Below are 22,739 nucleotides of genomic sequence, written 5' to 3' on the forward strand. Positions count from 1 at the left end.
ACCAACACAGGAAGAACACTGAGCCTCTGCCCCAACAGAGAGAACAACGGAAGAGTGATGTAACCCTTGACATCTGCACAGGCGTGGAACAGGATTCCTGGGTTCTATCCCTGGCTCTGGCTCAGGAGTGGGGTCAAGTGGGTGATAGCGGGGGGGCTGAGAGCCAGGATTCCTGGGTTCTATCCCTGGCTCTGGCTGAGGAGTGGGGTCTAGTGGGTGATAGCAGGGGGGTTGGGAGCCAGGATTCCTGGGTTCTATCCGTGGCTCTGGCTGAGGAGTGGGGTCTAGCGGGTGATAGCAGGGGGGTTGGGAGCCAGGATTCCTGGGTTCTATCCGTGGCTCTGGCTGAGGAGTGGGGTCTAGTGGGTGATAGCGGGGGGGCTGGGAGCCAGGATTCCTGGGTTCTATCCGTGGCTCTGGCTGAGGAGTGGGGTCGAGTGGGTTAGAACATGGGGGTCTGTGAGTCAGAACTCCTGGTTTCTGTCCCACAGCTGAGTGGGGTCCAGTGGTAAGAGTAGGGGGCTGTTGTATTAATTTATACTAAAGGAGCCCAAAAGTCAAAAGTTGTGACCACGAATCTGAAACTGTACAACTTTAAACAAGGTTCAGGGTTTGCTCCACAGAATCTGCAGCCTGTTTATGACCCCAGCAAACACCCTTTTATTAAAGAAACGGGGGGGGGGGGAGTGAATTCCTTTGCCATGTAAAGTATTAAGTCAGGCTTTCACTTGAACCGTAACCCTTGTGCCCTTGGGTGCAGAGAGATTTTGGGAAGGGAAAACCCACCTGGTCCGACAGCCTTTTAGCTGGTGCCCGAGATGATTTGGGGAAAGGAGGAGAAGTCAGCTGAGCTGGGCTGGAGCCCTCGTCCTTGCCTCTGTTGTTAAAGTCTGATGCTGTTTCCTGGAGGACAAAATAGCACAAACCCACAGAGAAAAGGTGAGGAAAAACCCAGCAGGGCAAGAAAACGTCGCTTCTGTCTCCCGGAGTGACTCTTGCTTGCAACTTCTTGGCTGAAAAAACACCACCCCAAGACCTGGCAGATTGTACCAGCTTCAGGCTGTTCCGGGCGTCGCTTTTAGCCACCTCTCTGGGCGCAGAGGGGCTGCAGGGGATGCAAAATACACAGGCCTGGCTGGCCAAACCCGGCTCTTTTTAGCCAGGTGGCAAAAGGAGAGGGATGGGAGAGAGACGGGGGGGAAGAAAAGGACTCACAAAGTGAGGTGTCTGCCTTCACTGGCGGTGGTTACAGCATCTGTCAGTTACACCCAGAATCCGACACCCCAACTGTGGTTCGCTGATCTCCGCTCCCGCACGTCTCGCGTTTCCCCGGTCTCAGCTTTGCACCCACCGGGCTTTGGGGTCCGTCTCTTTGGTTCCCTCTGGCACCTTTTCCCATCAACGTCGATTGTTCGACAGGGGGTGTGACAGATGCGGAATTTTCACTCACTTCTCACAGCTGAGCTCACAATTACAATTAGTTTGCAGGCCCAGTTATGACAACAGGGCTGGAAGCCAGGACTCCTGGTTTCTATCCCCAGCTCTGTGACAAGAGTGGGGTCTAGTGGTTAGAGAGGGGGGGTGCCTCAGAAAGTAGGGTACTCAGGTCTTGGGGACTCGCTGAGACGGGCGGGAAGGGTAACTCAGATCAGGAGCTTTACAAAGCCAGGGCAGATGGCCTGGAACTTCCGCTACTTCCGTGTGTTGCGGCAGAAACGTTTCCCTGTCCACCAGGGGACCTGAAGTCCCCACAAGTCCCTGCGCCACCACCCCCCCCCCCCCCGCTCATCTGTATTCTCAGCAACAGGAGCTCTCTTGCAGTTCGTGTAGCTCAGACACCCCCGTGGAGCTGGACTCCCAGCTGGTGCCCACGGCATAGATCCATTGGCTGAAACAGTGCCACATCACTTTGCTGCAGCTGGGGATCGAGCCCTATTGATCCCAGTGGGGCTATGGCCAATTGACCCCAGCTGGGATCTGGCCCCATAGATTCCAATGGAGCTACGGCCGATTGACCCCAGCTGGGATCTGGCCCCACAGATTCCAATGGAGCTACGGCCGATTGACCCCAGCTGGGATCTGGCCCCATAGATTCCAATGGAGCTACGGCCGATTGACCCCAGCTGGGATCTGGCCCCATAGATTCCAATGGAGCTACGGCCGATTGACCCCAGCTGGGATCTGCCCCATAGATTCCAATGGAGCTACGGCCGATTGACCCCAGCTGGGATCTGGCCCCATTGATTCCAATGGAGCTATGGCCAATTGACCCCTGTTGGGGGGCTGGCTGATTTGCTTTGTCTTTCTCCCACAATCTGTGCTGAAGTTCAAAGTGACTTTAATACATCAGCTATAATGAGAGACTTGGCTAAAGTAGATAGATAGATAGATAGATAGATAGATAGATAGATAGATAGATAGATAGATAGGGTGTATAGGGAGAGATAGATAGATAGATAGATAGATAGATAGATAGATAGGGTGTATGGGGACGGATAGATAGATAGATAGATAGATAGATAGATAGATAGGGTGTATGGGGACAGATAGATAGATAGATAGATAGATAGATAGATAGATAGATAGGGTGTATAGGGATAGATAGATAGATAGATAGATAGATAGATAGATAGATAGATAGATAGATAGATAGATAGGGTGTATGGGGACGGATAGATAGATAGATAGATAGATAGATAGATAGATAGATAGATAGATAGATAGGGTGTATGGGGACGGATAGATAGATAGATAGATAGATAGATAGATAGATAGATAGGGTGTATAGGGATAGATAGATAGATAGATAGATAGATAGATAGATAGATAGATAGATAGATAGATAGATAGGGTGTATAGGGATAGATAGATAGATAGATAGATAGATAGATAGATAGATAGATAGATAGATAGATAGATAGATAGGGTGTATGGGGACGGATAGATAGATAGATAGATAGATAGATAGATAGATAGATAGATAGATAGATAGATAGATAGATAGGGTGTATGGGGACGGATAGATAGATAGATAGATAGATAGATAGATAGATAGATAGATAGATAGATAGATAGATAGGGTGTATAGGGATAGATAGATAGATAGATAGATAGATAGATAGATAGATAGATAGATAGATAGATAGATAGATAGATAGATAGGGTGTATAGGGATAGATAGATAGATAGATAGATAGATAGATAGATAGATAGATAGATAGATAGATAGATAGATAGATAGGGTGTATGGGGACAGATAGATAGATAGATAGATAGATAGATAGATAGATAGATAGATAGGGTGTATAGGGATAGATAGATAGATAGATAGATAGATAGATAGATAGATAGATAGATAGATAGATAGGGTGTATGGGGACGGATAGATAGATAGATAGATAGATAGATAGATAGATAGATAGATAGATAGATAGATAGATAGATAGGGTGTATGGGGACGGATAGATAGATAGATAGATAGATAGATAGATAGATAGATAGATAGATAGATAGATAGATAGATAGGGTGTATGGGGACGGATAGATAGATAGATAGGGTGTATGGGGACAGATAGATAGATAGATAGATAGATAGATAGATAGATAGATAGATAGATAGGGTGTATGGGGACGGATAGATAGATAGCTAGATAGATTATATGGGGATGGAGTGCGGGGTGTATGGGGATGGATGCATGGGTGGTGGGTATAATAGGCCAGGGAAAGATAAGCCTCCCCTAACCAAGCCCTGGCCCCGCCCATGCTCCGCCCTCTCCCCCAAGCCGGCTGGAGCTCAGCTCCGGCCAGAGGCCAGCAGGCAGCTGGGGCCAGTGGGTGGCCCAACACTGGGCCGGTGCTGGGTGTGGCCAGCGGCCTGGGGCGGCTCAGCCTGGGCTCCTCCAGCGGTGGGGGGGCGAGGGGGGGCATTGGGGCTCTGGCGGACAGGAACGGTGGAGGAGGAGCCTCGGGTGGAGAGGGCGGGGCCGCAGGGCTCGCAGGGGCTCATGTGCCTGGGTAGATCGGCAGAGCGGTAACAGGCAGCTGTCCCTGCACCTTCCTGCCCTGTCCCACATCTACTGTAACTGAAATTCTTGCCCACAGAGTCGCAACTTCCCCCACAGGGAGATGATGAAATGACCGGGAGTGATGGAGCTGAAATCATGTGGACAGTGGGTGCAGGGTGCATGTGACTGTCAGTCCTGGCTCCCGAGCCCTATTCCCCGCCCCGGAAGGGGAGTGGGGTGTAGAGGGAGAGCTACGGCCCATTGAACCCAGCTGGGGGTCTGGCCCCACTGACTCCATTGACACGAAGGCCTATTTACCCCGGCTAGGGGTCTGGCCCCACTGACTCTAATGACGCGAAGGCCGATTGACCTCAGCTAGGAATCTGGCCAATTTGCTTTTTCTTTCTCCCACAGTCTATTTTCAAATTCAAACTGATTTTCATACATCAGATGTAAGGAGAAATTTGGACAGAAAAGACTTTTACTGCATCTGTTGTGGTCAGCCGGAGCCTAGGTAGATTGATGGTCTGTATGGAGATAGATAGATAGATAGATAGATAGATAGATAGATAGATAGATAGATAGATAGAGGGGGTGGCTGGGGATAGATAGATAGATAGATAGATAGATAGATAGATAGATAGAGGGGGTGGCTGGGGATAGATAGATAGATAGATAGATAGATAGATAGATAGATAGATAGATAGATAGATAGATGGGGTGGCTGGGGATAGATAGATAGATAGATAGATAGATAGATAGATAGATAGATAGATAGATAGATAGATAGATAGATAGATAGATAGATAGATAGATAGGGTGTATGGGGATGGCTAGATAGATAGGTAGTCCCTCTCCAGTTCTGATTGATCCAGTCACTCTGTCCTCTCCAACCTGCCGTACCCTAAACCTACAGTGGCTGAAGCAGGTTGGGAGGACGTTACTCACCTGTTACTAAGGCCTTGTCTACACTAGAGTTTTGTTGACAAAAGTTTTGCTGCTTTAATGAAGCTGCTGTTGCGTGTCCACACGAGCTCTGTGTGTCGGCGGCGTGCGTCCACACTAGCAGCTCTCGCACGGACACAGAGAGCAGCTTTGGGAAGGGTTTGCAGTGCCTCATGGGGCAGGGACCGCGTCACACGATGCTGGTGTCTAAATCCCGTCCGTCCGTGGGCATCCTGCTAGCTTGCCAGCCGCTTTTCCACTGAAGTGTGGGAGGGAGGGGGTGTGACGGGGAGTGTGGAGGCGGGGGAGACACCGAGACTAGTGTGTGTTACGGGAGGGCGTGTGTCGGCACGCTGCCTCTTTTAGTTCAGCCAGCGGCTGGAAGCAACTGGGCCTGAGGCAGGGGGATGGGGACACGCCTGACATTACCCCCCCCCCGCCTCCCTCCCCGCTCTGCACAGCACAGCAGTCCCCTGCCCCCCAGCTGTGTTCCTTTTGCCAAACAAACTGTGGCGTGTAGACCAGGCCTGAGTCTCCACGTTCAAAGGTGATGCAATAAACAGAGGATGCTCGTGCGACAGACGTGCTGTGATCACAGCGCTCGGCACTGCAGGTTTCATTCCATCCCCAGCTCGGGGAGGGGCGTGGGGTTTAGCGGATGTTGGTTCGGCGTTCAAGAGATCAGCGTTGCTGCACAGAGCACGGGCTCTAGGGGACACCTCCTCTGACATTGCTGATACCTGTTTGCGTACCTAGCAAACAACAGCAGGAAATAGCCGGGGAAGAGATTTTATGCTGGAGAGTAAAATTCATTGATCCCAAGGCTGGAAGGGACCATTGTGATGATTTAATTGGGGATTGGTCCTGCTTTGAGCAGGGGGTTGGACTAGATGACCTCCTGAGGTCCCTTCCAACCCTGATATTCTATGATTCTATGATTGTGATCATCTCGTGTGATCTCCTGGATAGCACAGGCCAGAGAACTGCCCCTAACTAAGTCCTAGAGTAGAGCGGTTAGAAAAACACCCAGTCCTGATTTTAAAATGCTCAGCGCTGGAGAATCCATCATGACCGTGGGGAAATTATTCTAATGGTTACGCCCCTCACTGTCAGACATTTACACTTTGTTCCAGGCTTCAACTTCCAGCCATTGGACCGTGTCAGACCTTCCTCTGCAGGATGGAAGAGCCCGTTCCGTGTTCCCCACGTGGGTACTGACTGGGGTCAAGTCACCCTTTGACCTCCTCTTTGTTAAGCTAAATAGACTGAGCTCCTTGTGTCTCTCGCTCTATGGCAGGTTTTCTAACCTTTGAATCATCCCCGTGGCTCTTCTTTGCTCCCTCTGCAATTGATCCACATCCCTCTGGAATTTTGGGCCCCAGAACTGGAGACAGGATTGCAGTCGAACCGGAGCAAAATCCAGAGGGAACATGACCTCCCTGCTCCAACTCGAGATTGCCCTGTTGATGCTTCCCAGGATGGCTGGAGCCCTTTTGGCCGCAGCACCCCAGTGGGCGTTCATGTTCAGCTAATTACCCAGCACCATCCCCAGTCATTGTCAGAGGCCCTGCTCCCCAGGAGAGCGTCCCCCGTCCTGCACATCCGCCCGACACCCATTGTTCCTAGATGTGCACGTTGACATTTAGCCGTATTAAAATGTAAATAGTTTGCTTGTGCCCAGTTTACCAAGCAACCCAGAGCGCTCTGTATCCCTGACCTGGCCTCGTCATTGTATACCACTCCCCTCGTGTTTGTGTCAGCTGCAAATTTTGTTCATGATCATTTTATGTTTTTTTTTTCCAGCTCACTAATAAAGATGTTAAAGAGCGTAGGGCCAAGAACCAGTCCCGGCGGGACCCCACTAGAAACACACCCACTCGATGCCGATTCCCTGGGTACCGTTACATTTTCAGATTAACCAGTTGGCCAGTTTGTAATCCATTTACTGTGGGCCATGTTCATTTTGTATGCTGGTTTTGTAATCAAAATGCCGTGCAGTACCAAGGCAAACACCTGGCAGGAGTCTCTGTCTACGACATCGACACTAAGAAAAGGAGGACTTGTGGCACCTTAGAGACTAACCAATTTATTTGAGCATGAGCTTTCGGTTACTTTTATCAACCAACCTCCAAAAAAGGTGTCAAGCTGACTTGACAGCCGCTATTTTCCACAAACCCAAGTTGATTGGCATTAATGACGTTACCCTCCTTTCATTCTTTATTAATCAAATCTCGTACCAGCTGCTCCGTTATCTTCTCAAAATCGAAGTCCCACTGACAGGCTGATAATTCCCGGATCTTCCCATTTATCCTTTTTAAATATCAGTACAACCAGAGGTGAAAGTAAGCCGGTACGCCCCGGTACGGCGTACCAGCAAGAGCCGGTGCACCATATTGGGGCAGCCTGGCTTCCCGAGGGAGCCATTTAAAGGGCCTGGGGCTCCCAGGTGTGGCTGGAGCCCCAGGCCCTTTAAATTGCTTCCAGAGCCCCGCTGCTGGAGCCCTGGGGTAGCAGCTGTGGGGCTCCGGCAGCTATTTAAAGGGCCTGGGGCTCCCCGCTTCTACTGCCCTGGCCCCTTAAATAGCCGCTGGAGCCCCGCCACAGTTACTCCAGGGCTCCGGGGTCTAATTAAAGGACCAGGACAGTAGAAGCAGGGGAGCTGCAGGCCCTTTAAATAGCCCCCGGAGCCCCGGGCTGCTGCTGCTACCCCGGAGGAGGAGAAGGAGAAGGAGAAGGATGTGGGGGGGCACTTACCTTACAGGGTTGGCTGGGGCTGGCTCTGACCCCCTCAGCCCCGCCCCTTCCGGGGGCCAGAGCTGGCCCCAGCCTATCTGTAAGTCACTCGACTTACTATCACCCCTGGGTACAACATTAGTTTTCTTCCAGTCGTCTGCAACTTCACCTGTGCTCCAAGACTTATTGAAAATCAACACTAAGGACTTTGGGGCAGGGGCTAGTTTTAGTGTAGGGTTAATAATAGGGGCTAGTTTTTGGGTTAGGAGTGTAAGTTTTAGGGTAGGGTCCATGTTTAGGGTGAGGGTGTCTAGTTAGTTTTTGCAGCTGGGGTTAGCGCTGCAGTAGGGTTAGGGTTAGGGTTAAGGTTAAGGGTATGATTAGGGTTAGGACAGGGATTAGGGTTAAGGTATCAATGAGTGTTAAGGTTAGGGTTAGAAGAAGTGGTTAGAGTCAGTGTGATCAGTTCTAGAGTTAGGGGTTGTTCCGGTGGTGGCATAGGGGTATGTTGAGGGTTAGGTTTCGATTTCAGCATTCGAGTTCGGAGAGGTGGATTATGGGCTATTCCGGGGACGCGTTTCATACATACACACATCACATTGAATAAAAAAACCCTCCTGGATTATGCAAAGTGCGAAGTGTCAGAGAATTAACAGCAAATCCAATTAAACAGATCATGGCACCCTTGTTCCAGCTGCTGCACAGACCCCAGTTGAGATCAGAGACCCCGTTGCGCTGGGCGCTGCTCAGACCCCAGCCGAGATCAGGTGCCCTGTCATGCTGGGCGCTGCACAGAATCCAGACGAGATCAGGGCCCCATCGCACCAGGCATTGCACAGCCCCAGAGTTAGAAGAATGTCCCTGCCCTCCAAAGAGCTCACAGCCAGAACAGACGCAGGCAGAATTATTTCCCATGCTTTACAAATGGGGAAACTGAGACACAGAGAAACCAGGTGACCTTCCCACAGTCACCACCGACTTCATCCGTAAAGGCCATGAGACGGGGAATGACTCACCGCCAGATTACAACCACACTCAACAGCCAGCAATGGGGAGAGCGGGGTAGGGGGGTGGGGGGAGCCGTGCTGGGAGCCAGGACTCCTGAGTTCTCTCCTGAGCTCTGGTAGCGGAGGGGAGTCTAGTGGATTAGAGCAGGTGGGGCTGGGAGCCAGGACTCCTGGAGTCTATCTACAGCTTGAGTCCATACCCTGAACCAGCCAGTTCCCCCACCCTGGTGCCAGCTGGGAGGGTACAGTGTTACCTAGGGGAACCAGGGCACAGTACCCAGCCTGTCTGACTCACGAAAGACGTCCCACCACCACCAGCCAGCCTCTGATTGAACCAAATCTGCATCAGGAGAAAGACTTACAAAAAGCAATGGAAAGGCAGTGGGAGACACACCTAAACCCCTGGGACAAGGGTGACAGGATTAAGGAAACTTCCCTAGCCTCATTTGCATCGAAGATGGGACAAGGAGGCATCTCCATTCAGGGCTGTCCTTAGGTATATGCAGGTGCGCAGGGCACCATGAAATTTGGGTTGCCCCAAATTTCTTGGTGCCCTAGGCAGCTGCGTGCTGCATACGCGGGAGGACCAGTCTCGGCGACCAGCCCTATCCCTCGGCCAGCTCCCGCGTGGGCTGCACCCACTGCAAGGGGCAGGACTGTCCCTAGGGGGGTGTGGGGCCTGGGACAACTCCTTCCGTCCTGCCTCTTACCCTTCCCCCCTGCTCCGCCCCCAGCCCACCCCATCCCACCTCTTCCCCCAGCAACCCCGCACTCACCGGCAGCGGCGGGAAGCGGAGCAGCCTGGCCCCAGCCCGCTCCACTCCGCCAGCTCCCAGCCGCGGCGCTCCGCTTCCCGCTGCCGGTGAGTGCGGGGAGGTTGGGGAAAGGGCGCCCCCCGCTGGCGGAGTAGAGCTGGCCGGGGCCGGGCTGCTCCACTTCCCACTGCTGCTGGTGAGTGGGGCGGGGGGGATCCCTTCCCCCAAGCCCCTTCCCCCGAGTGACACAGCTGGGGCCAGGGTGAGGGAAGTGGAGAGGGCTGCTTCTGGCCCCCCGCTGATCGCCCGGGCCACTCTGGACCTATGGGGCCCCCAAAAGTGCCCCCCACAGCTCCTGCCTCCCAGACTCTGGAGGGGGGGAGAGGCCTGGGGCCCCACACAGACCCCCATGGGGGGGCTGCGTAGGGTACCCAAATGGCTAGGGACCACCCTGTCTCCATTAGCAGACAGAATGGAGAACAGAGATTCCAAGGCAAGAACCGCAGGGAACCCTGGGGCCAGAAAAGCAGGGCAGCACTGCATCATGGGGCATCTCTGCTCCAGATGTTAACGAACCCACGCCTGCACACCCCCAGCTCAGCAGTTATCAGACCAATTCTAGTAATAAATCCTTTATTGGGAACCAAAATAGTGAAGCTCCCTAATTGCATTGTGAGCTCCCTCCAAGGGACACCGCCCATAACCAGGAATGATCAGCTCCCATGGTCTATCCTGAACAAAACAACTCTGGTATTCTCCCTTGTTTACACATCCACAAATCTAGTGTTCTCCCTTGAACCATTGTTGTTTCCTTACAAAAACCCCGACCCACACTCAAGTAAGTGTTCTGATGCCTGGATCCAAACTCTGCAACAGTTCCATGGGGACGTCATCGTCTCCTGACCAATCGTGCTGGGGGCTCTGCCTGTCTCCAGCACTCCGGACCCTCAGCTACCACCAACACCTGGGACCCCCGATCGATTCAATCTTCATGGAGTGGTGAGAAACCAGCTCTCTCTCTCTCTCTCTCTCTGTCTCTTAGGTGCAGCCTTCTAACCCTGACTGGTGTGATCAGTTAGAGTATTGTAAACCTGACTTTTATAATAAAATTTGAGCTGGATTTAATATTATCCCTGTTTTGTTTGTTTGGCTCCCCTGTGGTTCATCATCATCATTTTCCTATTACGCCTCTGGTGTTTAGGGCAGTGACGAAGCTCTTCCGCTCCTGTCTGTTTTTGGCAAGTCTTTCAATGGTCCCCCAGGTCTGCCCCAGGTTTTTCAGCTCAGCTTCCACAGCTCTTCACCGTGTTGTTTTCGGGAGGCCTCGTTTTCGCTTGCTTTCAGGTGTCCATCTTATTGCTACTCTGGTGATGGAATCCGAAGCACATGGCCAATCCATCTCCAACGCCTCCTGGCAATGATGGTGCTCAGATCCTCTTGGCTGCACTGTGTCAACAGATCTTGGTTTGAGATTGTTCTGGGCCAAAAGATACGGAGGATTTTTTTGGAGGCAGGTTGTACGGGATGAAGACAGTTTGGACATGTCAGACTTTCTCGTTCCCCAGCATTCTGCACTATAATGTAGTGTTGAAAGTACACAGCTCTGATAAACCTTGAGTTTGGTTTTGGTGTTGTATTTTGATGATTTCCAGAGTGTATTTTAAGCTCCTGAAGGTGTTCCTGGCTTTATTGATTTTGTTCCGGATGTTCTGGCTTGTTCCACCATCCTGGCTGATGGTGCTGCCCAAGTATGTGAATGTTTCTACATTGGTGAGAACATAATCCTCTATCTGTACTGGTGATGGTGAGGCAATATTAAAGGTCATGATAGCTGTCTTATTGCAGTTGATTTTCAGTCCAATTTGCTGGTTGAATGAGTTGAGTCGAGTTGTTTTTCTTGTACATGGCGTTGGGTATGTGATAGGAGAGCGAGATCATCTGCAAAGTCCAGGTCTTCAAAGGATGAGAAGAGCGTCCATTTAATGCCTCTTGGCATGTCTTCTGTTGTACACCGCACCACCCAGTAGATGTCCATGCTGAAGAGCACTGCAGACATGACACACCTCTGACGTACTCCTGTTTTGACTTCAAAACGGAGCTCACTGTGATCAACACGGCATGTAAAGTTAAAATAGAAGCTTTTGATGACGTTGATTATACGGAAAGGAATTCCATACGCCCGCAGACTGCGCCAGAGGCTGGCCCTGTGACGGCTGTCAAAAGCCTTCTCAAAGTCTGTGAAATGTATGCAGAGTTGCCATTGCCATGCTAAGCACTGTTCTCTTATGTTTCATGGAATGAAGATCTGGTCTGTGCATCCACGCCTTTCCCGAAAACCAGCTTGCTCTTTGCTGAGAACACTATCAGCTGCCTCTGATATACGCTGGGCTATGATCTTACACAATTCTTTGCTTGGCACAGAGAAAAGTGTGATACCATGCCAGTTATTACAATCACTGAGTTCCTGTCTTTGGTATCTTCACTACAACTATAGATAGACAGATCCCTGCAGCGCCCAAAAATCCTGTGGGGTTTGCTCATCAAGCAGGTTACGACCAGAACCATTGTAACGTGGAAGTGGGGATAGGGACGTGCTGAACCAGGGACATAGGAGGGTGGCAGATTGAAAGTGCTGGTCGACCCGGCCTGCTCAGGTGTGCTCTATTCCGGTGCGGTGCTGATGGCCTATGAGGGTGACAGCTTGGAGGTGCTGTTTGACCCAGCCTGCTGAGTCCAGGGACATCTAAGGGGTCAGCTTGGGAGTGCTGATTAACCCGGTCCTCTCAGATGGGCTCTGTTAATGTGGGTGTGTTTGTCTGATTCTGGGGCTGGAAGAACCCAGCCCTGGAGAACCTAGGTCCTTCAGGATAGCTCCATTGGGAGGGAACTGGCAGAAGGGAAAAGTCGAGCTCCGTATGAGAACACAAATGACACAAGAGGTACGTGGATAGAATTACAGACCCTCCCCCCACCCCCCAAAAGAGTAACCCTAATAAATGAGCATACCCCAAAGTAACAGGCAAAGCTGGTAACAATTGGTCCCATTCCCTGACCCCCCTTTGGCCAGCTGGGAGCCAGAGCCCCTTGAGAGAAAAGGCCCCCTGAGCCAGCCCGTCCCCTCTACACCAGGTGACACTCAGCCTTGGCGCTGGCCTTGCTCTTGCTGGCGGGGAGGGAGGACTGGCCGGAGACCTCGCTGAAGGCACCTTCAAAGGCCGACAGCACCGAGCTCCGGAGCTTCTCCCTGAAATCCCGGCCCACGAAGACGTAGAGGAGGGGGTTGAGGCAGCTGTTGAGATAGGCCAGGGCTGAGGCCAGTGGGATCCCCACTGCCAGGAGCGACTGGAGTTGGGGCGTCACCGCAGTGACCGACACCTCCAGGAAGGAGAAGACGTGGTAGGGGAACCAGCAGAGGAAGAAGGCCGTCACCACGGCCACCATGATCTTGTAGGGCCTGCCAGAGCGGGCCAGCTGGTTCCGCCTCATCTTGGCCGCGATGACCACATAGCAGGCCAGGATGATGGCAAATGGCACCAGAAAGCCAGCCACGAACCGGGTCAGCACCATGGCCCGGTGCCGACTCTCCCTCAGCCCAGCCATCTCCTCCTCCTGGAAGCCATCCGACAGGGCGTAGTTGTTGTAGCAGTGAGTGACATTCTCCTGAAAAGGGGAGCTCCTGGTGTCCCGGAAAACCACATAGGGGCAGCTGAGAGCAACGGCTGCCAACCACACGGCCATGGCCACCAGGGAGGCCAGCCGGGGCGAGCGGTGGTTCTGGGCCCAGACCGGCCAGGCCACGGTGATGCAACGGTCGGCGCTGATGGCGGTGAGGAGGAAGACGCTGGCGAACATGTTGAGGAAGGCCACTGCGGTGTTGATCTTGCACAAGGCCCGGCCAAAGGGCCAGTGGAAGCCCAGGGCCACATAGGCCACGGCGAGGGGGAGGAAGAAGGTGAAGATGAAGTCGGCCACGGCCAGGTTGAGGAACCAGATGGCGTTGACCGTCCTCTTCATCTGAAAGCCGGTGATGAAAATGACCAGCCCATTGCCCGTCACCCCCAACACAAAGGCGATGGAATAGATCACCATGGAGACCACGTGCATGGTGCCACGCAACCTGGCTCCGGCCTCCAAGCTGGAGTCATCCTCGTAGTCTCCATCATAGTCGTAGAGGGAGGAGGCGTTTTCGGCCATGCTGAAGAAGAAGCTGCAGGAAAGGAGTCATTGGACATAAGGGGAAAGGCCCCGTGCCCCATTCCCCACCCATCCTGAGCCAGCCAGTCCCCACCATGGGGCTGGATGGGGGCCAGCACCCCCTAGAGGGGAAAGTTTGCATGTCTCATTCCCCACTCACACTGCCCCCTTAAGTCAGCAAGACCCCCACTCTGGGCTCGGATTGGGGCCAGTGCCCCCTAGAGGGGAAAAGCCGCATGCCCCATTACCTGCCCCCCTGAGCCAGCCAGTCCCCGCCCTGGGGCCAGATCTGAGCCAGGGCCCCTGACGGGGGAAAGGCCTCCAGTCCCATGTCCAGCCCTCCTGAGTCAGCCAGTCCCCGCCCTGGGGCCAGATCTGAACCAGGGCCCCTGACGGGGGAAAGGCCTCCAGTCCCATGTCCAGCCCTCCTGAGTCAGCCAGGACTCAAAATATTTAGCTGCATGGTACCAAGGAAACTGGGTAATTGCATCCAACTGTCACTTTCCCAGCTCCAGCCGCGTTGCCACATCACTGTGGTTACTGGCTGGGCTAGGAAAACCCTGAGGTTGGGCAACTTCATTCTGGAGCCAGGATGCTGGTCACTCAGCCGGGAACACCACAGATGTGTTGGATGGTCCCCGGTCCAACACACCTCCCCCCTCCACCCCCGCCCCCCAGCTCAGTCAGACTCTTCCCCGGCTCAGCACAGTAGGGAGAGACCCTGAGATGCCCAGCGCAGACCCAGCTCCTGCCAACTGCGACGGCTTCCCCGAGCTCTCAGCTCTTCTCTGAGCACAACGGGCCAGGAGGCTGGGAGCCAGGACTCCTGGGTTCTCTCCCCAGCTCTGGGAGGGGAGTGAGGGCTACTGGTTACAGCAGGAGGGGGCTGGGAGCCAGGACTTCTATCTATCCATCCCCATACATCCCATCTATCTCTCTGCCTATGTATCTACCAGCTACTACAGTGATGAAGATAGATAGATAGATAGATAGATAGATAGATAGATAGATAGATGGGGTGGCTGGGGACAGACAGACGGACGATAGGTTTGCTCATGCTGGCCTGGCAGGTTTGTTACCTTGTTCCTGATTCTCTCCTCTGCTGGCTTCGTGATTCGCTCCCTCTCTCCCTGATGCCCCCGAGTGTCTGCAGTGATCCTGGTGCCGCCGGTGGCTATGGGGAGGTGCCAGGAAATGGGGCGGGAGGTGTGGGGGGGTGCTGGACGTGGTGCTTCCCCCAGCCCTTGTCTCTGTCCTGGCACCAAGCTGCTCTCTGCTCTGGGCTTCTCTGTGCAGCGGGGGGAGTGCGGGGCTTGTGGGGGCATTGTGGGGGTCTGTGTGTTGGGGAGATTGGGGGGCTGTGTTTGGAGGGGTTGAGGAAGTATGGAGGTTGTGTTTGGGGGTTCTGGGGAGCTGTGGGGGTGGGGGCCTGTGTTGGGGTGCTGGGGGAGACTGTGGGGCATTGTTGGAGGCTGTTGGAGGGATTGGGGGACTGTATTTGGGGAGAAATTGGAGAGTTGGGGGTATTAAAGGGGCTGTGTTTGTGGGGGGTTCTGGGAAGCTGAGAGGGGTGGAGGCCTGTGTTGGGGTGCTGTGGGGAGGACTGTGGGGTGTTGTTGGGGGTCTGTGTTTGAGATGATTGGAGGCTGCGGGGGGCTGGGGGCATTATGAGGGCTGTGTTTGTGGGGGGTTCTGGGGAGCTGTGGGGGCCTGTGTTGGGGATGCTGTGAGGAGGACTGTGGGGCATTGTTGAGGGGCTGTGTGTTGGAGGCTGTTGGGGGCATTCGGGGGCTGTGTTGGGGGAAATTGGGGGGCTCGGAGGAATTAAGTGGGCTTTGTTTGTGGGGGATTGTGGGGAGCTGTGCGGGGGGCCTGTATTGGGATGCTGTGGAGGACTGTGTGGCTTTGTTGGGGGGCTGTGTTTGGGGGGATTGGGGTCTGTGGGGGGTTGGGTGCATAATGGGGGCTGTGTTTTGGGGGGGTTCTGGAGAGTTCTAGGGTGGGGGCCTGTATTGAGGTGCTGTGAGGAGGACTGTGGGGTGTTTTTGGGGACCTGTGTTGGGTGGTTGTTGGGCGGGGGAACTGGGGGGGGGGGCTCTGTTTGGGGGAGGGGCTGCTGAGCCAGCCTCCATGAGGGGAGTGGGGTCCGTGTCTCCGTCAGTCTGTCAGTCATCCGTCCCCCCACCACCACTGCTCGTTCCCACAGAGACAATTCGATCCAGACTTTTACATCCCCCCCACCCTGGCGCAGGGTCTGATATATCCCCGTTAAATGACTCAGCCCTTCCCAAACAAGGGCCATGGCAATTCCCCCTCCCCAGCTCTGCCGGTGCCCCTCACTCCCGACCCGCAGCCCCTGCTAGCCCAGCTCTGGCGTGGGGGTGGTGCCTAGTGGGCTCTGGCCGGGGCTTTGGGGGGGGGGGGATCAGGACTACTGGCTTGACGCCAGCCTGTGCCCCGAACCTGGAGGTGGAGCAACCCAACAAACTCAGCACACAGCGGTGGGTGCCCTCAGACCACATCCTCGCACCGACGGGTCACAGGGGCCGGGTCCATCCGCGGCTCTGGATCTACCCGTGGAAACACAAACAGTCGTTAGCCAAACCCCAACCCCAGGAAAACAAAGCCGGTTAAAAACCTCTTGACGAAGCAAAATTCCCGGCTGCCCGGTGGGCAGAGAGAGAAACACCAAAAGCCCCCGGCCGGGCCTGCGCCGGACCCGCCCGGGTCGGCCTGCCGCTGGCCGAGGAATTTCCCACGGGGCAAGGGAGGTGGGACGCCCTGGGGCGACGCCGCTGGGCTCCTGCCTCCGGTTCCGGGGCCCACGGCTCACGAAGGACGTTGGCCGGCTGGGGAGGGCTCAGAGAAAGGCCGGGAGGACAACGAAAGGGTTAGGAGACCTGCGAGAGGCTCCAGGGCTTTAACTCCGTGGTTCTCACCCTTTTTCATCTGCGGGCCCCTAAAAACTTTCACATGCAGGCGCAGACCCCTTGGGAAATCTTAGCCAGCGCCTGCGGGCCCCCGGGGCTCTGCTGACCCACAGGTTCGCGAAGGGGTGAGTTGAGCCTGTCTGTCCGTACCGACCCGGGGAGCAAATAATCAGGCAGGAAACAAGGCGACACTTGTGACCCAAGGGGGGGATGAACCGGGGGGCAGTGGGAGGGCTGCCCAAGGGGCCTGGTGGCGTCTCGGCCCCCAGAAATTTTTCAATCAGGCTGGTTCGGTCGATGGGGACGGAAGAAAAGTCGTGGGGGGGGGGGGGGGGCCGGGGGTCACATCACAAATGTTTGGGGGATTTCGATTTGTTGGCTGGATTTGAGAAGGGACAAATCATTGGAAGTGTCAAAAATATTTACCAAAAAGGGGAAATGGGGGGGGGGGTGCGTGCACGTGTGTGTGTGTGTGTGTGTGTGTGTGTGTGACCCTGCTGCCCCCTGCTGGCGGGGACAGGCCCTGCTGTGTGTGTTGCTTTATAGCATGTCTGTGTGTTCATGTCTGTTTCTGTGTGTTGCTATGTACGGTATGTATCTGTCACTATAGAGATATATTATGCGTATTCTGGGGGGGGGTGTTCTCTTTGGGTGTGTCAGAGTGTCTCTGTCCAGCCCCATCGCTCCCCTACCCCCCAGCTCATCATGATCCCCCCAGGGGCCCTCCAGTCGCTCGCCGGGCTACAGGCCGAAGCCGGCTGCCACCCACCGGCCCCTGAGCTACGGCTGCCCTCCCGTCCCAGCCACGGGGGAGTGGCCGTGGTTAGCGCCGGGGCTGGGTGACACATGGCCCAGCGCAGCCAGCGCGGCTGCGGCAGGAAGGGGCCGTGGGAGGATGTGGCTGACTCTGCCCCCAGTTGTGGTTGGGATCAAGGAAGTGTGCGGGGGGTGGGGAATCGCCAGGGGGTGCTTGGGAAGGATTCAACTCCAGAGCCATGATCCAGTCAGCACAGAGACGGACCACAGAATCTACACCCCTTCCTGCCGCGCTGACCCCCCTCCCCAGCTCTAACCACTAGACCCCATTCCCCTCCCTGAGCCGGGGGGGAGAACCCAGAAGTCCTGGCTTCCAGCCCCCCCTTGCTCTAACCACTAGACCCCACTCCCTAGACCCCACTAGCCCCCCTGCTCTAACCCTGTCAAGGCTGAATCCCCAGTCTGGCACTTCGAGTGCAGAAGTGGGGGCCTGAAAGGATTTTAAAAGTTAATACTGGCCACTCCAGGCTTATATTAAACTTTCAAGGTTCCAGCTTTTCTCTGATCTTGGCTTGGTAAACGCTGCCACCTCGAAATGCAAAAACCCCCTTGGACCCAGGCAGGCGCACTTGGGAATTCCTCCCTGGGGGGTACCCTCAAGCCCTTGCAGCCCCCTTCCCGGAAAGAGCTGAGAAAGAAAACAAAGGAAATTAGCTGTTGCCACCAGCTAATCAAATAACACACACAAACCTCTTCGGACACAACGATCCAAATCTTGTTCTTAAAAAAGGTAAATTTTATTAAAACCCAAAAGAAAGAAAATACATCTGGAGTTGAGGCTTTTGCTAGACCTTAAAAGAGCCATTCCAAAAACCAAGCACCCAAACGAGCGTCCTTGGGGGCTCAGCATAAAGGTTACAAGGCAACAAAAGCATCTGGGGTTTAGCACAGAGGAGTCCAAGAGTCAAAATAAAGAAATAAACCTGATCACGTCTCTTTAAACATTCCCTGTCCCAGTGATTCCTTCCAGGTATGGGAAATAATTTTTCAGACTTGGTTCACACCTCACGCAGCGTTCCTGCCTCTCGCAGGGCTGCTCCCTGTCCCTGCAGCTCAGAGAACAACAGACAAAGGGAAAGTTTCTTTTCCCATTTTAAAAAGTTCTCGCCCTCCCATTGGCTCTTTTGGCCAGGTGCCCACTTTCTTTCTTGACCTCGGGGACTTTTTAACCCTTCACAGGTAAAGGAAGCAGAGAACAGCTACCAAGAGGGATTTTACAGCTAACTGGCTGGCTGGGTGTCCATCAGAGGCAGCTACCCCCCCACCCCCTTCATTTATCACAGTCCCCTAGACACCACTCCGCTCCCAGGGCCAGGGAGCAAACCCAGGAGTCCTGGCTCCCAGCTCCCCCCTGCCCCAGACTGTAATGCATCAGCCCCAGCTGGATTTAGTCCGATCAGCACACGCTGTGCGGGGTCTAGGCCCGGGGTATGGATGAGCGGACAAGGTGCAATGCACAATTTCCTCAGCAGGTGGCAGCTGAATCATTCCAGAACATACAGGCGACTTCTGGGTTCTCTCCCCAGCTCTGGGAGGGGAGTGGGGTGCAGTGGTTAGAGCAGGGGGCTGGGCACCAGGACTCCTGGGTTCTCTCCCCAGCTCTGGGAGGGGAGTGGGGTGGAGTGGTTAGAGCAGGGGGCTGGGCACCAGGACTCCTGGGTTCTCTCCCCAGCTCTGGGAGGGGAGTGGGGTGGAGTGATTAGAGCAGGGGGCTGGGCACCAGGACTCCTGGGTTCTATCCCCAGCTCTGGGAGGGGAGTGGAGTGGAGTGGTTAGAGCAGGGGGCTGGGCACCAGGACTCCTGGGTTCTCTCCCCAGCTCTGGGAGGGGAGTGGGGTGGAGTGATTAGAGCAGGGGGCTGGGCACTAGGACTCCTGGGTTCTATCCCCAGCTCTGGGAGGGGAGTGGGGTCGAGTGGTTAGACTGGGGGGCTGAGCACCAGGACCCATAGAATCAGAGAACTGGAGGGGACCTGGAGGGGTCATCTACTTCAGTCCCCTGCACTCAAGGCAGGACTAAGTATTATCTAGACCAGGGGTGGGCAAACTACGGCCAGGGAGCCACACCTGGCCCTTCAGACGTTTTAATCCGCCCTCGAGCTCCCGCTGGGTACCAGGGTCCAGGGATTTCCCCGCTCTGGCGCTCCAGCTGGGGAGCGGGGACAGCTGCGCGTACTGTGGCTCCGTGCAGCATGTCCTCCCTCTGGCTCCTACACGAAGGGGCAGTCAGGGGGCTCCGCACGCTGCCCCCACCCCAAGCGCTGCCTCTGCATCTCCTATTGGCTGGGAACCGTGGCCAATGGGAACTGCAGGGGCAGCGCCTGCAGACAGGGCAGCGCGCAGAGTTGCCTGGCCGCGCCTCTGCATAGGATCCTGAGGGGGGACATGCCTCTGCTTCCGGGAGCTGCTTGAGGTAAGCACCACCTGGAGCCTGCACCCCCGACCCCCTCCTGCACCCCAACCCCCTGCCCCAGCCCTGATCCCTCTCCCACCCTCCAAATCCCTTGGTCCCAGCCCGGAGCACCCTCCTGCACCCCCAACTCCTCATCCCCAGCCCCACCCAGAGCCCGCACCCCCAGCCGGAGCCACACCCGCCTTGCACCCAGACCTCCTGCCCCACCCCAGAGCCTCCTCCTACACCCTGAACTCCTCATTTCTGGCCCTACCCCAGAGCCGGCACCCCCAACCGGAGCCCTCACGCCCTCCCACACCCCAACCCCCAATTTCGTGAGTATTCATGGCCCGCCATAAAATTTCCATACCCAGATGTGGCCCTCGGGTCAAAAAGTTTACCCAGCCCTGATCTAGACCATCCCTGGGTTCTCTCCCCGGCTCTGGGAGGGGAAGGCGGTGTAGTGGTTAGAGCAGGGTGGGAGGGGGCTGGCACATCCCTCCAGCTCCTGCTTTGCCTCAGTGACAGGAGGGCGGCCCCAGGGGACGGGTGTTGCCTGGGGCGGAGGTTCCCAGGCAGCTGGAGAGGAAGTGTCAGAGCCCTGAGCCATGGGCTGATTATGGCTGAGCACAGACTGTTTGGGAGAAGGCTACCCTGCTGCCATGGCAACGGGGGCCCCGCCAGCCTCTGACCGCTAGATCCCACTGCCCTCCCTGAGCTGGGGAGAGAACCCAGGTGTCCTGGCTCCCAGACCCCCACCCCCTCTAACCACTAGATCCTGCTGCCCTCCCTGAGCCGGGGAGAGAACCCAGGTGTCCTGGCTCCCAGACCCCCACCCCCTCTAACCACTAGATCCCACTACCCTCCCTGAGCCGGGGAGAGAACCCAGGTGTCCTGGCTCCCAGACCCCCACCCCCTCTAACCACTAGATCCCACTGCCCTCCCTGAGCTGGGGAGAGAACCCAGGTGTCCTGGCTCCCAGACCCCCACCCCCTCTAACCACTAGATCCCACTGCCCTCCCTGAGCTGGGGAGAGAACCCAGGTGTCCTGGCTCCCAGACCCCCAGCCCCTCTAACTACTAGATCTCACTGCCCTCCCTGAGCCAGAGAGAGAACCCAGGCGTCCTAGGTCCCAGACCCCCATTCCTATAAACACTAGATCCCGCTGCCCTCCCTGAGTCGGGGAGAGAACCCAGGTGTCCTGGCTCCCAGACCCCCAGCCCCTCTAACTACTAGATCTCACTGCCCTCCCTAAGCCGGGGAGAGAACCCAGGAGTCCCAGCTCCCAGCAGCCTCCTGCTCTAACCACTAGACCCCGCTGCCCTCCTGAGTCATGGTGCCATTCCCTTGTTTCCCCGATTGCCCAATGTCCAGTCTGGGCTGGGGAGTGCCTAACTGAGATAAGGGCTGAGTCAGCCCCTTGTGCAGAGCACATGCTGGGAATGCTTCTCCCTGGGCCATGCCCCGTCCCAGTATGTGCCAGGGAGGCTGCCATAGCAGGATGCGTACCTGTGGGGGGAGCCTCTGGGATCCCGGGTGAACCTGCAGCTCCCCCCCCCCCCCCCGCCCCATCTCTGGGACTGGGACACCTACCTCCTCGAGAAGCTGCAATCTCCCCTGTATCCAGCCTCCAGTGGCAGGGAGTCCCATGGGTTAATCCCAGTCGCCAGGAGTCTCTCAGGTTAAACCCGCTGATGCCCAGTGGCAGGGAGTCCCACGGGTTAAGCCCACTAATCCCCAGTGGCAGGGAGTCTCCTATACCCCTGTTTTGCCACGAGTCCCGTTCCCTGGTTTGCCATGCTCACCAATCTGTCCATTGCTTCACAGCTCTGATCCCCGGGCCGGACCAGGGTGGGGTGCATGAGGTCAAAGCTGATGGGATCAGCAAAGCCAGGAACTCCCCGTTCACACCCTTGTAGGCTGCAGACTCAGGGATCCTGGAAGCTGGAGTCAGAGGGCACCGGCGTGGGGGGGTGTTAGTGGGGCTGGGGTTATGGAGGGGCTGGGGCAGCCAAGTCAAGGAGCTCTGCGGGGACAGGGTCAGCGAGATCAAGGGGGCAGAGGTGGGTCTGGGGACCTGAGGTTAGGGAGCGGCTGGAGGTTACGAGGTTGGGGACTGGGGTGTGGGACGGTCTGGGAAGGAGTTGGGGGCGGGGAGGCCAGCAGCTGGGGGTCTCCAGGACAGAGATCCAGCCCCTTGGCTGGTGGGGGGTGGGGGGCAATAACCTCCCTAGACTGTCGGGTGGTGGAGCGGCAGCTGCTCAGATGGGTTACACTGGCACATATTGGGGCATATTCCCTCTGCGAGGCAAAGCAGAGGGCAGGACGCCTGGGTCCTCTCCCCGGCCCTGCCACATGTCCTGTGCCCTCTGGAAAGGGGGCAGGATCATCCGGCTGCCTTTGGACAGGGCCAGGAGCCTGGAGCAGAGAGATTCATAGCTGAGGAGCGGGGATTACACCAATCGGACGCTTGGGTCCCAGCTCAGGGCAGAGGTCTTGTAGCTCAGACACATGCCCCCCCTCACCGTGTTTCCCCTGTCCCAGCATGGGTGTGGAGGGAGCTGAGTCCCTGTGGTCCATCCAGGGGGCGGGTTAGTGTCCATATGGGGGTGGGGGGGGCTGGGGCTGAGACCCGGCAGACTCCATTCACACATGAGGCCACTGAACCCCCTAACCCAAAGCCAGCCAGTCTTTCCCTCCCCGCCCCCGAGGGAAAGGCCCCCTATCCCGATCCCCATTCCCCTTGAGGGGGGAGATGGGAGAGGAAATGAGCAATCCAGCCCTGCCCCCCAGGTGTGCGGAGGGGGGTTGTCCAAGGGGCTTGGCACAACCTAGAACCATGCCAGGAATGCGGCGCACGGTAACCACAGGGCTGCACCTGAATTCCCGGAACCCCAAACCCCACCCCCATCGCTAGCCCCGGCTCCCAGCCCCCCACCCCGGCAGGGATGGGGGGGGCTGCGA

General features: G+C 55.8%; 1 protein-coding gene across 1 annotated transcript; it reads right to left on the bottom strand.

Annotated features, from left to right (window-relative positions):
- Positions 1-12,564: 12,564 nt before the first annotated feature.
- On the bottom strand, positions 12,565-13,548 carry LOC125626081 (chemerin-like receptor 1). The gene has a single exon (XM_048828770.2). It carries the CDS (start codon positions 13,546-13,548, stop codon positions 12,565-12,567), a length of 984 nt encoding a protein of 327 aa, XP_048684727.2.
- Positions 13,549-22,739: the final 9,191 nt, after the last annotated feature.

This window comes from Caretta caretta, chromosome 24 (genome assembly GCF_965140235.1).
Source record: "Caretta caretta isolate rCarCar2 chromosome 24, rCarCar1.hap1, whole genome shotgun sequence".
NCBI classification, from domain to species: domain Eukaryota; kingdom Metazoa; phylum Chordata; order Testudines; family Cheloniidae; genus Caretta; species Caretta caretta.

Coding starts and splice junctions, on each gene's coding strand:
- LOC125626081 (XM_048828770.2), bottom strand. CDS start 13,548: ATGCACGTGGTCTCCATGGTGATCTATTCCATCGCCTTTGTGTTGGGG.